General features: G+C 39.4%; 1 protein-coding gene across 3 annotated transcripts in view; it reads right to left on the bottom strand.

The window, feature by feature from the left end:
* Positions 1 to 15,585, bottom strand: part of LOC147361883 (ATP-binding cassette sub-family C member 4-like) — a 228,636-nt gene that overhangs the window by 61,155 nt on the left and 151,896 nt on the right. For 2 of the 3 annotated variants that reach the window (XM_086328629.1, XM_086328630.1), the window contains 2 exons: positions 9,967 to 10,101; positions 1,003 to 1,492 (listed from right to left, as the gene is read on the bottom strand). The exons of the other annotated variant lie outside the window; for it this stretch is intronic. In XM_086328629.1, the coding sequence (XP_086184755.1) occupies positions 10,003 to 10,101 (99 nt within the window). In that variant the 3' untranslated portion in view covers positions 1,003 to 1,492; positions 9,967 to 10,002. Of the gene's footprint in view, positions 1 to 1,002; positions 1,493 to 9,966; positions 10,102 to 15,585 lie in introns of those variants that run through there. 3 annotated transcript variants of the gene reach the window in all.

The raw sequence follows: 15,585 nt of genomic DNA, 5'->3' as shown, positions 1-15,585 counted from the left end.
TTTAGAGGAAAAACCTCAAAGTTAGCGAAAAGTTGAAGGAAAGAATGATATGGTGAACTGGGGAAAAAAGAGAGTATCAATCAAGGATAAAGTTGATTCTTTGAAAACAGGAAAAAGTTATGCAAGATTATTTATAAAAAAGAAGGCTAAAAGAAAACTAGAAAGCCGAAAGAACAACAGTCTTTGTTAGAGATGCTGCAGATATTAAACATATAAGATACTGTGAATAAATTTATGCCAATCAAGAAAAACTCACAGGAAATAAGTTATCAAAATGACTCTTCGAAATAACACACTGAATAGGAAAAAACATAATTACCAAAAGTTACCCAGACAATGTGGCTACACAACACTGTGAATGTGATTAATGCCACTGGATTATGTGACTAAAAATGGTTATATGGTAAATTTTATGTTATATATACTTTACCACCATTTGTAATGTAAAAAAAAAACTAAAATCCTCTATCTAGAAGACAGTCTAGCACATGTCTGTCCTTCATTAGCAAATCCCTTAGAAGGGCTCCTATTTTGAGAAAGCATATTTTCTCTTCCTTCTCTTTTAGAACATATAATATTTTCCTTCAGTATTTAACCATATATCTATGTTTTTGTTGTTGTTACTTAAACTAGGCTTAAACCAGGGCTTCCCTGGTGGCTCAGGGGGTAACGCGTCTGCCTGCAATGCAGGAGACCTGGGTTCGATCCCTGGGTGGAGGAGGGCATGGCAACCCACTCCAGTATTCTTGCCTGGAGAATCCCATGGACAGAGGAGCCTGGTAGGCTACAGTCCACGGGGTCGCAAAGAGTCAGACACGACTGAGGACTTCACTTTCACTTTCTTTCTTTCACTTTCTTTCACTTAAACTATAGTATATTGTATGTTTTCCTATCAGTTTTCTCTATAGTATTTTAACCAGAGGTCTTTTGGTGGAAAAATGGATCCTAGTCACGTTAAAGGAAGTGGTGACACAAAACAGCAACTTCACACACTCTTCAAGTAAACAGAATCCCTGATATAACTGGAAAGTAATATGTAAATCTGGAAACAGTAAAAAAAAAAAAAAAAAAACCACCTGTGACAACTTTGTCTCAAAACTTAGAAAATGAGTTTGGCTCTGGAGTCTCTCAAGACACAAAACCTGGGAGACAGCTATTATTGGTGGCCTGCACCTCTAATTTGGATAAGAAAGAAAGTAATATAACATTTAAGTAAACATAATAAATCCTTTTTCAAGAGCTTGAAATCATTGAGTGAAGTTGGAGAACTCACATTTTGTAATGTGTAAATATTTGTTGCTGGTGTAAAACATGTAGAATATAGTTTATGCAGTGCAAAACCTATTGGAAAAAAGCCTTTGGAATAGACATGAACTCATGGTAGAATCACAGTGTTGACTCAAAAATCGTGAAGGCTGAGGGCTGTCCACTGGAAACATTCATAACCTCATGGTCACTGTGAGTAATATTTTGCTATCCTTTTGTAGTACACCTGAGGGAGAAAAAGACAAAAACAACATGTTTAAAAGTTTTAAAGTCCTCCTCCTAAGGCAACACATTTCTAGGTTTCCTTCTTCATGTGAAGCAATCATATTACTATTGGAGACACAGTTTTAGAAAACCAGGGCTGTATTTATTCTATGGAGGAAGCAGCCCCATTAAAACCCCCAGTGGGTCTGGACGTAATGCCAAATAACCTGTAGATCTCCTAGATTTCTGATCATTCTAATTCACAGATATGCTTTATCACTACAATAAATTGATAAGAAAAATCATTTTATTCCCTGAAATAAATTAAAAACAGTAACAAAGAGGATAGGAAATCTAGCATCTGAACAGGGTTTTTCATTTTCACACATAAAAGGAGCACAACAAATTTGGATGTTAGTATCAGGTTGTTATCTTTATATTTTATAAACTCTGATTGACAGGCACTGAAACACTGGCATATATGTATGAAATATCCTGGTGTTTAATTTATGCGGCAAAGCAGTTATAGGGCCTATAGAGATGTGATCTGTGGATAGTGGGTGCCAAGAATGAAAAGAGAATCAAAAGTTCTAATGAGGTGGATGAAACTGGAGCCTATTATACAGAGTGAAGTAAGCCAGAAGGAAAAACACCAATACAGTATAATAACGCATATATATGGAATTTAGAAAGATGGTAACAATAACCCTGTGTACGAGACAGCAAAAGAGACACTGATATATAGAACAGTCTTATGGACTCTATGGGAGAGGGAGAGGGTGGGAAGATTTGGGAGAATGGCATTGAAACATGTAAAATATCATGTATGAAACGAGATGCCAGTCCAGGTTCGATGCAGGATACTGGATGCTTGGGGCTAGTGCACTGGGACGACCCAGAGGGATGGTATGGGGAGGGAGGAGGGAGGAGGGTTCAGGATGGGGAACACATGTATACCTGTGGCGGATTCATTTTGATATTTGGCAAAACTAATACAATTATGTAAAGTTTAAAAATAAAATAAAATTTAAAAAAAATGCTAACAATGACTCAACCAAGAGACTTCTCTAAAATGTAAGATGATACCCAATAATAGGACAGATCTGTTCCAGACCTTTGAGCTCTTGAATTCTACCAAATTCTAGCTGAACTGGAAGAGATACAGGTCTTCTCAGTGTATATGCAGAACACAGAGGAAATGAAGTGCTGTCGAGTTGCACAATCATCAGTTTTTAGTAGCTGTGTTGTATCTCAGTTCCTTACAGATGCACATAACAAAATAAAATAATGTCAGGGCTTGTGAAGCCTTATCTCTAAACATGTCTGGCCAAAAGAACTACTTCAAGTGTAACTCTGTATCCTCAAAGAAGAATGTGAAAGTTTCATTTGAGTTTTTTAAACAGAAAATGTATCATCTATCAGAGGCTGACTTGTTTCACAAACTGGGTTGCTTCAGTTCAGTTGTTTAGTTACTCAGTTGTGTCCGACTCATATGATCCCAGATCTCTTTCATAAAACCTGACCACAAGTGCATTTCTGGGTGCTGTAAACAAAGTTATCATGAGATGGAATGAACTTCACACACGAAACAGAAAAGCACTAGGACACCCACCTTCATAGTAAGTGCACTTTCTTATTCTCTTATTGCTAACATAACCTGCTCTGCATATGAAATGCTATATATTTAAATGTCACTTAAGGAGAAAAATAAACCCTCCAAGAATGCTTGGGCCCAATGGCTGAAATCTGAGGCTATTTCCGTTGTAATGGAATTTAAAAATAAAGCCTTTGGTGGGGGTCAGGCGGAGGGGTGGGGCGAGGTTGGTTAATTGCATATCATCACCCTCTTCCATTTTATTAAGCTAGACATATTTTGTGATTATAGATTTATGTACTCTTTTGGTGAAACTAAAAACAGTTAAAGGAACAAAGGAAAATTAATTTCATTTTCTACTGCTTAATATTCTTTCAAAATCATCTGGTTCCTTTCTCTATAACCCTACTCAATACAATTTTTTTATAAAGAAAATATTATTTTTAGCAACTTTTAACTGAAAAGGACTTTGGTTCATGGTCTGAAATACCTGAACTGAATATTGCAAAGGATCTTCAGCAGTTGGGGACCCCTGATTTACAGTCTCTAAAGCAACCTAGAAGAACTACGGGTTTATTTGTTTTATTATTGGGAAGCAAGGTTTCTACCTACAGCCTTTAACAAAATGACCCCACTTTTATACCATAAAACGCTCTATATTCTTCAAGCACTTAAGCATGTGCTCTCTCATCTGATCCCTGTGATAAGTGTGAAGAAGCCAGCAGGGCTGTAATTTTGCTCTACACACAGGTGAGGACCTGAGGCTCAGAGACCTTGGGGGACACAAGGCCATGTGGATGCTAAGTGCCTCTTCCATCTCTTCAAATGGGTCCAGGCTCCTGGAGCTAGGATATGAGAATTTTATAACTTCTGGGCTGTATTAGGTGATGTCATGAATAGACAAAATGACACCTCTGTTACACCCTGGGAACAAAGAAACTTCAAAAAACCTCAACCAGATCTGCTTCATCACAGAACAGAATGGATGATAGGTATTTATTCTTGGAGCTGAACTGTGTCCCTTCTGAAAGGCTGTTGCTGAATCATGAAAGACACTGTGATTCTTGGCATCCAGAGGAGAATTCAATCTGGGGCTAGTGACGAGGCTTAATCATTCAGAGCTTTTGTGTAATAAAGTTTTATTAAAGTATAAAAAAATAAAAGAGATAGAGAAAGCTTCTGACATAGGCATCAGAAGGGGGCAGAAAGAGTGCCCCCTGCTAGTCTTTAGGTGGATGTTATATAGCTACTAGTAGTAGCAGTGTTAGTCAGTCAGTTGTGTCTGGCTTTTTGCGACCACATGGACTATGGCTTGCCAGGCTCCTCTGTCCATGGGATTCTCCAGGCAAGAATACTGGAGTGGATTGTCATTCCCTTTTCCAGAGGATCTTTCCAACCAAGGGATCTAACCCAGGTCTCCTGCATTGCAGGCAGATTCTTTACCCCTTAAGCTATAGGGAAGATTGATATAGCTACTAGCAGTCTGCTAATTAGAGAAAGGAAATGTCTCAGAACTCAGAGACTGGCACCAGGCCCCTCACAAACAATGTGAATTTTGAGATAACATTGGCACAAGGTGAGTTGTCCCTGGCCATAAAATGATTGACATGAATCTTGAAGAAAGGCAGGTTTCTAAGCAAATGCAGTCTCATTGACATAGCTTATGAGAACATTAGCATGACTAAAACATACTGGTTTGTCATGTCAATTCTGAGTCTTAGGGGGAACCCACTTGAAGACAGAGTCTAGGGTAAATATATAGTTCATTTGCATAGTTTAAGACAAACATTTCCATAAGAAAAATGCTTTGGTTAGCTCAAGGTTTGAGAAAGTTAAGTTCAGGTGGAACCAGGTATCCTTATGGCAACACAGAATTTTAAAAGAAACCTCTTTTTAAATTTGTATCAGTTCAGTTCAGTTGCTCAGTCCTATCCTACTCTGCGTCCCAATGGACTACAGTACGCCAGGGTTCCCTGTCCACCACCAACTCCCAGAGCTTATTCAAACTCATGTCCATTGAGTCACTGATGACATCCAACCATCTTATCCTCTGCCATCCCCTTCTCCTCCTGCCTTCAATAATGCCCAGCATCAGGGAGTTTTCAAATGGGTCAGTTCTTCACATCAGGAGGCCAAAATATTGGAGTTTCACCTTCAGCATCAGTCCTTCCAATGAATATTCAGGACTGATTTCCTTTAGGATTGACTGGTTTGATCTCTTTGCTGTCCAAGAGACTCTCAAGAGTCTTCTCCAACACCACAGTTCAAAAGCATCCATTCTTCAGTGCTCAGCTTTCTTTATTGTCCATTTCTCACATCCATAAATGATTACTGGAAAAACCATAGCTTTGACTAGATGGACCTTTGTGGTCAAAGCAATGTCTTTGCTTTTTAATGTGCTGTCTAGGTTGGTCATAACTTTTCTTCCAAGGAGCAAGTTTCTTTTAATTTCATGGCTGCAGTCACCATCTACAGTGATTTTGGAGCCCCAAAACATAAAGCCTATCATTATTTCCACTGTTTCCCCATCTATTTGCCATGAAGTGATGGGACCAAACGCCACGATCTTAGTTTTCTGAATTTTGAGCTTTAAGCCAACTTTTTAGCTCTCCTCATTCACTTTCATCAAGAGGCTCTTTAGTTCTTCACTTTCTGCCATAAGGCTGGTGTCATCTGCATATCTGAAGTTATTGATATTTCTCCCAGCAATCTTGATCCCAGCTTGTGCTTCATCCACCCAGCGTTTCTCATGACATATTCTGCATATAAGTTAAATAAGCAGGGTGGCAATATACAGCTTTGATGTACTCCTTTCCCGATTTGGAACCAGCCTGCTGTTTCATGTCCAGTTTTCACTGCTGCTTCCTGACCTGCATATAGATTTCTCAGGAGGCAGATAAGGTGGTCTGGTATTCCCATCACTTGAAGGATTTTCCACAGTTTGTTGTAATCCACAGAGTCAAAGGCTTTGGCATAGTCAATAAAGCAGAAGTAGATGTTTTCCTGGAACTTTCTTGCTTTTTTGATGATCCAGCGGATGTTGGCAATTTGATCTCTGGTTCCTACGCCTTTTCTAAATCTAGCTGCTTAAACATCTGGGAGTTCATGTTTAACATACTGTTGAAGCCCGGCTTGGAGAATTTTGAGCATTACTTTGCTAGCCTGTGAGATGAGTACTATTGTGCGGAAGTTAGAGCATTATTTGGCATTGCCTTTCTTTGGGATTGGAATGAAAACTGACGTTTACCAGTCCTGTGGCCACTGCTGAGTTTTCCAAATTTGCTGGCATATTGATTGCAGCCCTTTCACAGCATCATCTTTTAGGATTTGTATTAGCTCAACTGGAATTCTATCACCTCCACTAGCTTTGTTCATAGTGATGCTTCCTAAGGCCCACTTGACTTTACATTCCAGGATATCTGGCTCTAGGTCAGTGATCACACCATTGTGATTATCTTGGTATTGAATATCTTTTTTGTATAGTTCTTCTGTGTATTCTTGCCACCTCTTCTTAATATATCTGCTTCTGTTAGGTCCATACCATTTCTGTCCTTTATTGAGCCCATCTTTGCATGAAATGTTCCCTTGGGATCTCTAATTTTCTTGAAGAGATCTCTAGTCTTTCCCATTCTATTGTTTTCCTCTATTTCTTTGCACTGATCACTGAGGAAGGCTTTCTTATCTCTCCTTTCTATTCTTTGGAACTCTGCATTCAAATGGGTATATCTTTCCTTTTTCCCTTTGCCTTTAACTTCTCTTCTTTTCTCAGCTATTTGTTAGGCTTCCTCAGACACCCATTTCACCTTTTTGCATTTCTTTTTCTGTGGATATAAATTTGTACAGACAAGGGGAAAAAATATATCACTAGTAGTTTGTTTCCTCCTGCAGCTTAAGAGAGAGATAAAAAATGTCTCATACTTGCAACCAACTCCCTCCATTTGGAGCCCCCGGGTCTTCTTGCCTGTTACCCTCTCACTTCCAATTTTACATGTTGAAGTCCTAAACCCCCCAGTACAACAGAATTTGACTGTATTTGGAGATAGCATCTTTAAAGAGGCAATAAAGTTAAAATGAAATCATACAAGTGGGTCCTAATCTAACAGACTGGAGTTTTCATAAGAAGAGACCAGGACACAGGCTCACACAGAGGGAAGAGCATGTGAGACACAGAGGGAAGATGGTGTCTACAAGACAAGGAGCAAGACCCAGAGGAAACCAACCCTGCTGACACCTTGACCTCTGACTTCCAAGCTCTAGGGCTGTGAGGATATACGTTTCTGCTGTTTAAGTCTCCTTCTTTTTGGTCTTTGTATGGCAGCCCTTGCAAACTACTGCCCCCTTTAGCTTTATGTATCTAAAAGGTACTTTCTCTATTTCATGGATCATCCAAAAGGGTCAATCAGACAGTGATAAACTCATCTGAGCTACGAGTTCAACAAACTGTGATGTGGAAGCACCTTCTCCCAGATATTGGGTTTTCTTTTCAGATGAATGAATTCTGTTCATTAGTGAAAACCTTATGACTTAGGCTAATGCTCCCCATGTTATAGCTCTGAACAATGCATTGATATCTGACTCTTGCACACTCAAAAAACTGATAATCTGATAGTTTATACTCCTAAGAGGATGCAGAGTATGCAGAAGTAATGTCAAGATGGGATGAGAATTAAGAAATGTATTTCTTTCTGTAGAGGTGACCTGAGCCAGTAGCAGGACTGAAATCCACGAGTGAGTTTCTGGCACCCTGTGAACTTCAGTGACTGGCCCAACCTTAGCTACCAGGTGACAGGAGCAGTGTTCTCAGGCTCGACACAGAGTGCAGTACCTAGGACAGCACCCAGCCTCCCAGCAATTCCCCCTCTGTGCTCCCTGGACCAGCTCAGTGACCTTCAGTGAACTCTGAATGCACTTCTCCTCATCCATGACATGGGATAAAAATGGACCATCAGGAGAGTAAGTGAAATTATACATGTGAGAACTATATAAAATAAATTATTAAGAACTACACAAATGTAACTTACCATTAATATTGTTAGAGTAGGTGCAGGATTACTAGGTCAGGAATCACAAGATTTCTAATTCCGTGACCTATGTCTGCTTCAGTGTGTATGTTACACTTGATTTAAAATATTTACTAAAAGAACAAATTTATAATTCTGTGTCTGCTGCACTAGCTTAACACCAGTTACATACATAGGGCCACCCTCCTTCTAAAGCACCTTAGTTTCCTTATCTGTACAAAGAGAGGGTTGAATTCTATTATCTTATTATCTGAACCAATCTAAAATTGTGTTCTATTTCTCATTACTCAATGTCATGATAATATAGTTTTAAAATGAAGACTTTGACATACAGGTGGGAACACCTCTTTTTGATGTGAAATGCCTAAGGACAAAACAGCAAAAGAGTTTGGGAGATTCCTGGCTCTCTAGGTCTCAGAAGGGATGGTGTGACTGGGAGATACTCTAGTGGATCAAAGCACTCTGTGAATTTCAGGCATAAAAAAATTACAGAGTCCCTTGTTCAGCTTCTCAACATTTGCACACAATGTAAGTACTTATGAAAAGTTCAGAATACAGACTTCCTTTTCCCTAAACCTAAGCATGAACTCTAGCTCTGCCAACTCTTCAGCCAGCTCTGGGACCCAGGAAGTCTACCCGATAAGCAGCGGTAGGTCCTGCTCTGCATTTCCTCATTTCTACAGAGGATTGAGAGGAGACAGTGATGAACTCAGGCCACATTTTAGATAAATCTTTAATATGCAAGTACTTAAGATACTGGGGCATGTTTTATTTAAGACATTTTAAATATTACACAAATAACAAATAATCTTTTTCTGTTTATAAGTGAAAATCTGGGAAAGGCAGAAAAGTATGAAGAAGGGGACATACAAAGATAATTTAACACCCAGAGAAAAATTTTCGATGGGGAAGCCACATCCCACCCTGAGCCATGCATGTTAAGGGGCAAGAACACCAGACCTTCCTTTCCTCCCTCTGTCTTCCCATCGACCCCAATCCTACTCCCACCTTGTCCCAGAAAGAATTACAGATGGCTGCATGACAATGGCTAAGCCTCTTAAACCAGACCTTGGTTACCAGTACACCTCTGTTAGAAAGATACCACATGACCTGAATATTACTCACTGAGCCCCTTCCTCACACCACACACAGTGCTTAGTGCCTCACACACCTCATCTCTGAGAAAGTGCTCTGTAAACCTTTGGGCACCATTCAGACTACACTGTGAAGGTATTGTGAGTTCTTGATTTGTCCTGATGAAAATTTCATCTTCTAGAATATAGAGGAAGCATGGCGGGGGCGGGGGGGGGGGTGGCAAATGGACCTAATTCTAAACAACAAAGAATTAGGGAGAAAGTGATAATTTCAGGTAAGAGTTTTCTTTACAGATTACAAAATGGAAGAGACCTACACCTTTCTCTGGAAGACCTACCTAGAATCAAAATATTTCAAGATTTTTCCCCTTAAACTCTCAAATTTCCTGGATATTCCTCAACAGAACTTGTATCACAAATGTGCTGAACACCAATCAGAATGAATGTAAAAGGTCTTCAAAATGAGGGTGTTCAGTGCTCTATGAAAATCTCAACTCAGATTCTGAACATGTGGAAAGTTGAATCCAAAATCTCTGTCTCAGGCACATATGTGTGCACACAGAAGGGTTCACAACATCCCGACCCCACCCCCAGCACTGCTGCAGATTCTTAGCAGACCTGCCTTCCATCTGCCACATGTTGTTAAGACCCAGTCATGAAACTTCCTCTCTGGTGGCTTCTAATTGAAAAGAGCACAGAGTACTTATTCCCAGATCCTTGGTGGAGATCTTGTGAACAGTGAACCCTGGAGGCGAATTTTAATTACAGCTTCCCGCAGCAGGCTCACCTATGTTGCCCTTTTGGTGAGGACAGCAGCCTCCGCCTAGCCCAGCTGTTGCACCATCTTGTAAAATAAGCTGTTTCTATCTCGCAGCAAATTATGTGTCCAATTATATTCTTTGTCTGTCCCTGAATCCAAAACCTGTTAACAGCAGAAAGAAACCCATTAGCACACAGTATACCCCAGTAACATAACTCAGACAATATTTCAAAAGGGGGCAGGTCGGGGAGAATTTGGGTGGTAGGACTGATAATTAAATGGTTTGATTACTCTGTTTTACTAGATAGACAATGGCCCAGCCCGACCTTTCATTATTATATGGTTATAGGAAAGGAAGAAAATGAAAATTTTAGAATATGATTACTGGAACTGAACAGTCTGTAGCATTTTATATTCTGCCCAGGGCATTTGAGGTTGTTATCATTAGTTAGTGCTTTTAGCTCTCCGACTCTGAGCTTTGAGGGCTATTTATACAGATATACAGAGTTGGGAAATGTCTTGATTCAAGAAAATCAGACTGCATTTATCTAAAAAGTAGGTTGACATCATACAAATCACATGGCAATGTACTGACAACAAATTAATCATCAAGTTGATTTGACAATCTGAGCAATATTTTGGGGGGGGGGAAGTAAATGCTTCCGGAATTTCTTTAGGGTCCTGGATAACGTCAGCCCCTACTGGATGGACTAAATGTGAGGCTGAAACTCCATTACTTTGGTCACCTAATGGGAAGAGCTGACTCACTGAAAAAGACCCTGATGCTGGGAAAGACTGAAGGAAGGAGAAGGGGACAACAGAGGATGAGATGGTTGGATGGCATCAGCAATTCAATGGACATGAGTTTGAACAAATTCGAGTAAGTAGTGAAGGACAGGGAAGTCTGGAATGCTGCAGTCCATGGGGTTGCAAAGAGTCAGAAACTGACAGACTGAGAGACTGAACAACAAGAGGGGCAGAATCCCTTGTCCAAGAGGTTAAGATGCTTCTTGACGTTGGCTGCGGTTGTAGTTTATTATTATGAGAGTGGAAGGCTGGCAAAAAGAGCTGTTATATAAGCAGCTTTTGCAGAATTGCTCTGCACAGAAGGCATTTCTAGAAATGCAGTTTTCTTTTGGGTAAGACTATAAAATCACATAAGAAATTGAGCTCCAAACTGAAGCGATCACAGCCTACACAGCACATTGGGCAGCCCAACCTGAACTGCCTAGGATCTGAATCTGTTTTCACAAATTACTTTGATTTGCTTCTTTCTCTTTCTTTCTTAAGCTGCCTGCCTTTCACCCCTTTTATTGCTCATTAATAAACCTGCTAATTGGAAATTGAAAGGGAGAGGAAGGGGATCTTAACTCTGCCTTTCTACGTATGAGTGCCCTTGGTTAATGGTTATGGAGGAGGAAAAAGTACCTGAAATAATTAATCCAAATAGTAGAACTACGAAAACAGTTCTGATGTTGCTGCTGCTGCTAAGTCACTTCAGTCCTGTCTGACTCTGTGCAACCCCATAGACGGCAGCCCACCAGGCTCTGCCGTTCCTGGGATTCTCCAGGCAAGAACACTGGAGTGGGTGTTCCATTTCCTTCTCCAATCCATGAAAGTGAAAAGTGAAAGTGAAGTCACTCAGGCATGTCCAACTCTTCACGACCCCATGGACTGCAGCCTACCAGCCTCTTCCATCCATGGGATTTTCCAGGCAAGAGTACTGGAGTGGGTTGCCATTGCCTTCTCCGGTTCTGATGTTAAGTGGAATTTAATTATTCATTTAGGTCATATTTAAAATAAATGTATCTAAAGAGAATACGTGGTATGGGCTTACCTGTGGCTCAGTGGTAAAAGAATCCTCCTGCCAATGCAGGAGTCATAGGTTTGATCCCTAGTCCAGGAAGACCCCACATGCTGTGGAGCAAATAAGTTCATGCACCACAACTACTGAGCCCACATGTCACAACTACTGAAGCCTGAGCGCCTAGAGCCTGTGCTCCACAACAACAGAAGCCTCTGCAAGGAGAAGTCTGCACATTTGCTGCAACTAGAAAAAAGCCCACACAACAACGAAGACCCAGCACAGCCAAAAATAAATTAATAAAATCATATTTTTTTAAATAAGAGAATACGCTGGAACTCTAAACAAGACACAAGTTATTTTTTCCACACATAGGTATTGCAGCTAACTTCATCCTTTTTATTTAATTAGAAACATTTTTTAAGTCTAACAAAGGGCACATTCCTATTAATCTTTTGTTTATACTGTGAATCATTGTTAAGAGCAGCTTTCTCAAAAGAGTCCAAGAATAATTGAATGTCTCACCTACATAATTAATTTTCTATGCCAATTGAGCATGCCAATTTAGATGCCATGAATGTGCAATTTTACTTAAGCATAGCATAATAGAACATAACTGCTCCTCCTAATGTTGAAGAAGAAAAACTGCAGTTTTAAAACATATGTCTCCAAATATCTATGTTCAATTAACCTATGAAAGATTAGGTAAGAATATATACTGAAGAAAAGACAGTCTCTTGGCTAGATAGTTCTGGGAAAGCTGCATACCTGTAAATGAATGAAATGAGAATACCCCCTCATACCACACATAAAAATAAACTCAAAATAGTTTAAAGACCTAAGATAAGACTGGGTACTATAAAACAAAAGGAAAACACAGGCAGAAATCTCTTTGACATAAATCGCAGCAATATTTTCTTAGATCAGTCTCCCAAAGCAAAAGAAATAAAAGCAAAAATAAGCTGGATCTAACTCAAGTTAAAAGGCAAGACTCACGTTAGGGGATATAAGAGCTAATATGGGACATAGACTGCAAAATGGCCGGAAACAGAATTTTACCAACTTAGCCTTTACATTTACTGGCTTAATCAAAGATTCTAGATATTTCAGAATAAATAAACATAAAGCAAATCTAAATTATCTTTGTGTACAGGAAAATAGGTTTAGTTTTAGATTTTTAACATCCTTTATAAGAATAACATTGTATAATTTCCCACTATATCCCCACCCTTGCTGTAACACAAGTTAAACTATAAATTAAATCACACATTCAAATTGGTGTGATAATAATCCTTGAAACCCAGGTTCTCTCCAGGAACTCCAACCTTGAATTACTTATCAAGCTTAAGTAGGTTAAGTAAAAACACATTATGTTGGACAAGTAAGTGAGTTATATAAGCTCAATGAAGACATTTTTATGAAACCTGTTTATGTGTAGATATTCTCGTTAGCTGTCTAGACATAAAAATTAAATTGACCCACTGCAAGATAACTTGATCCATTCATTAGCAAGATGCCATCAGTGAAAAAGAGGAATGCAAGGAGAGGTGGGCGAGTGCAAGGAGAGGTCGGGGGCAGGAGAGGATGGAGTTAAAGCCTGATAAGAAATGATGATAACAATAGAGATAGATCCCCACTTATCAACAAGTAGAGTTGCAAGGGGAAGATCTGTGTAATATCTGTTTCTGGTTGCCAGGTGATGACACAGGGACAGCTGTCCAAACTTGCATAGTGGGTCCCTCATTGATAAAATGGGTGCCCGTGATTTTCTCAGTGACTGGGCAATGTGGGAAGTATTAATTCAAAACCCTTTCCTAGATCTTAAAATAATAAATTAGTCCCTCACCAGGGGGATGATGAAGGCCGGGTCAAGGTCACCTCCACAGTCACTTTCCCAAATCTGCTGCCTTTGCACATAAGCACTCCCCTCTTAAGAATATCTCTTCTCCCCAACTGCTTTCTACTTTCATATTAGTTATTTTCCTTTTAAAACTTGAGTGAAATCTTTTAGAGTATTTGAAGGAGTTTTCTCTTCTGAAATATTCTAATTGCAGCCATGTAGGCTTCTGAAAGAAATGTTCCATGAAGGTGAAAAACAGAATTTAACTAAAACTCTAGTTAGGCATGAGCTGTTTTGTGCTTTCCAGGTGGGAATGTTACAACAGTTTCTGGTTTTGATTTCTCTGGGGAAAATTCTACTGAGAAGAGGTTTGTGCTGAGGAAGAAACAAAAGAACAAGATCATAAGTCTGACTATCTGAGTTTCCTGTTCCCGGTTTTGGTTTTTCATCATTCATTTCCAAAGAATTCTCTAACTGCAGATAGTGAAAATGTTGACCACAGACAATACTGTTAACGCAAGTGCAGTTTGTCACATGCTTCTTTGTTCATGGTTCTAGGGAGATTTCAGGTGATATGAAGACTGCAGGGGGCAGGAATTAGAGGCAACAGCTGTGCTACTGGCTGCAGAGAAAGCAGGTCACAAGCACCCAGCTAATCCTAAAATCTATAGGAAGAACCCTCTAATCTAGACAGTAGTGAGTCTAAGGAGAAAAAGGATTTCTAATTTGTCTGTCTTGTTCCACTATTTTGGAGCAAATGAAGAAGATTAGCTTAGTTGCTGTTATGACTTATAGGTTTAGTCATAACTTAGATGCTATTATGACATCTTTAAGATAATTTCTTTGTAAAATAAAATGCTGAAACATTAATGGTTTGGTTTAATGAACCAAAACTGGTTAAATCCCTTCAGAGAGCCAACACGTACACAAAGCTATTAATTGGGTCACAGTTGTTTCCCAACAAGTCATTTCTCTTGTTCACTTACACTAAGCAAAACTATATCCACCTAATTATTTCAAGATTTTTTAATAAAAGTGACAATTTGAAAAATATATAATCTCTAAAGTCAAAGTGTTAGTTGCTCAGTCATGTCCAACTCTTTGCGACCCCATGGACTGTAGCCTGCTAGGTTCCTCTGCCCATGGAATTCTCCAGGCAAGAATACTGGAGTGCATATCCCTTCCCTTCTGCAGGAGATCTTCCTGACCCAGGGATCAAACTTGGGTCTCCTGCATTTTAGGCAGATTCTTAACAGTCTGAACCACCAGGGAAGCCCATATTATGTCAAAGTTTCAGATTAATTATACTCGATCTCTAAGATGAAATTCTATGCAGCTATTAAAATTGTGCTATACAAAATAAATTAATTACATGGGGGATTTTAAGAATATATTGTTGTTATAAAAGTTCTGCTGATGAAATACTCTGTTTTGCATAAGACTAATCGAATGAGAAACCTATGCAGGTCAGGAAGCAACAGTTAGAACTGGTCATGGAACAACACACTGGTTCCAAATAGGAAAAGGAGTATGTCAAGGCTGTATATTGTCACCCTGCTTATTTAACTTATATGCAGAGTACATCATGAGAAACGCTGGGCTGGAAGAAGCACAAGCTGGAATCAAGATTGCCAGGAGAAATATAAATAACTTCAGATATGCAGATGACACCACCCTTATGGCAGAAAGTGAAGAGGAACTAAAAAGCCTCTTTTTAGTGAAAGTGAAAGAGGAGATTGAAAAAGCTGGCTTAAAGCTCAACATTCAGAAAACGAAGATCATGACATCTGGCCCCATCACTTCATGGGAAATAGACGGGGAAACAGTGGAAACAGTGTCAGACTTATTTTTTGGGGCTCCAAAATCACTGCAGATGGTGATTGTAGCCATGAAATTAAAAGACGCTTACTCCTTGGAAGGAAAGTTGTGACTGACCTAGATAGCGTATTCAAAAGCAGAAATATTACTTTGCCAACAAAGGTCCATCTAGTCAAGTCTGGTT

Source organism: Bos grunniens, chromosome 12 (genome assembly GCF_055505025.1).
Source record: "Bos grunniens cultivar Pamir isolate PY7600 chromosome 12, Bosgru_T2T1.0, whole genome shotgun sequence".
In the NCBI taxonomy this organism is placed as follows: Eukaryota; Metazoa; Chordata; class Mammalia; order Artiodactyla; family Bovidae; genus Bos; species Bos grunniens.
Note: the sequence above shows the minus strand (reverse complement) of the source record. Positions and strands in the feature narration are given on the sequence as shown.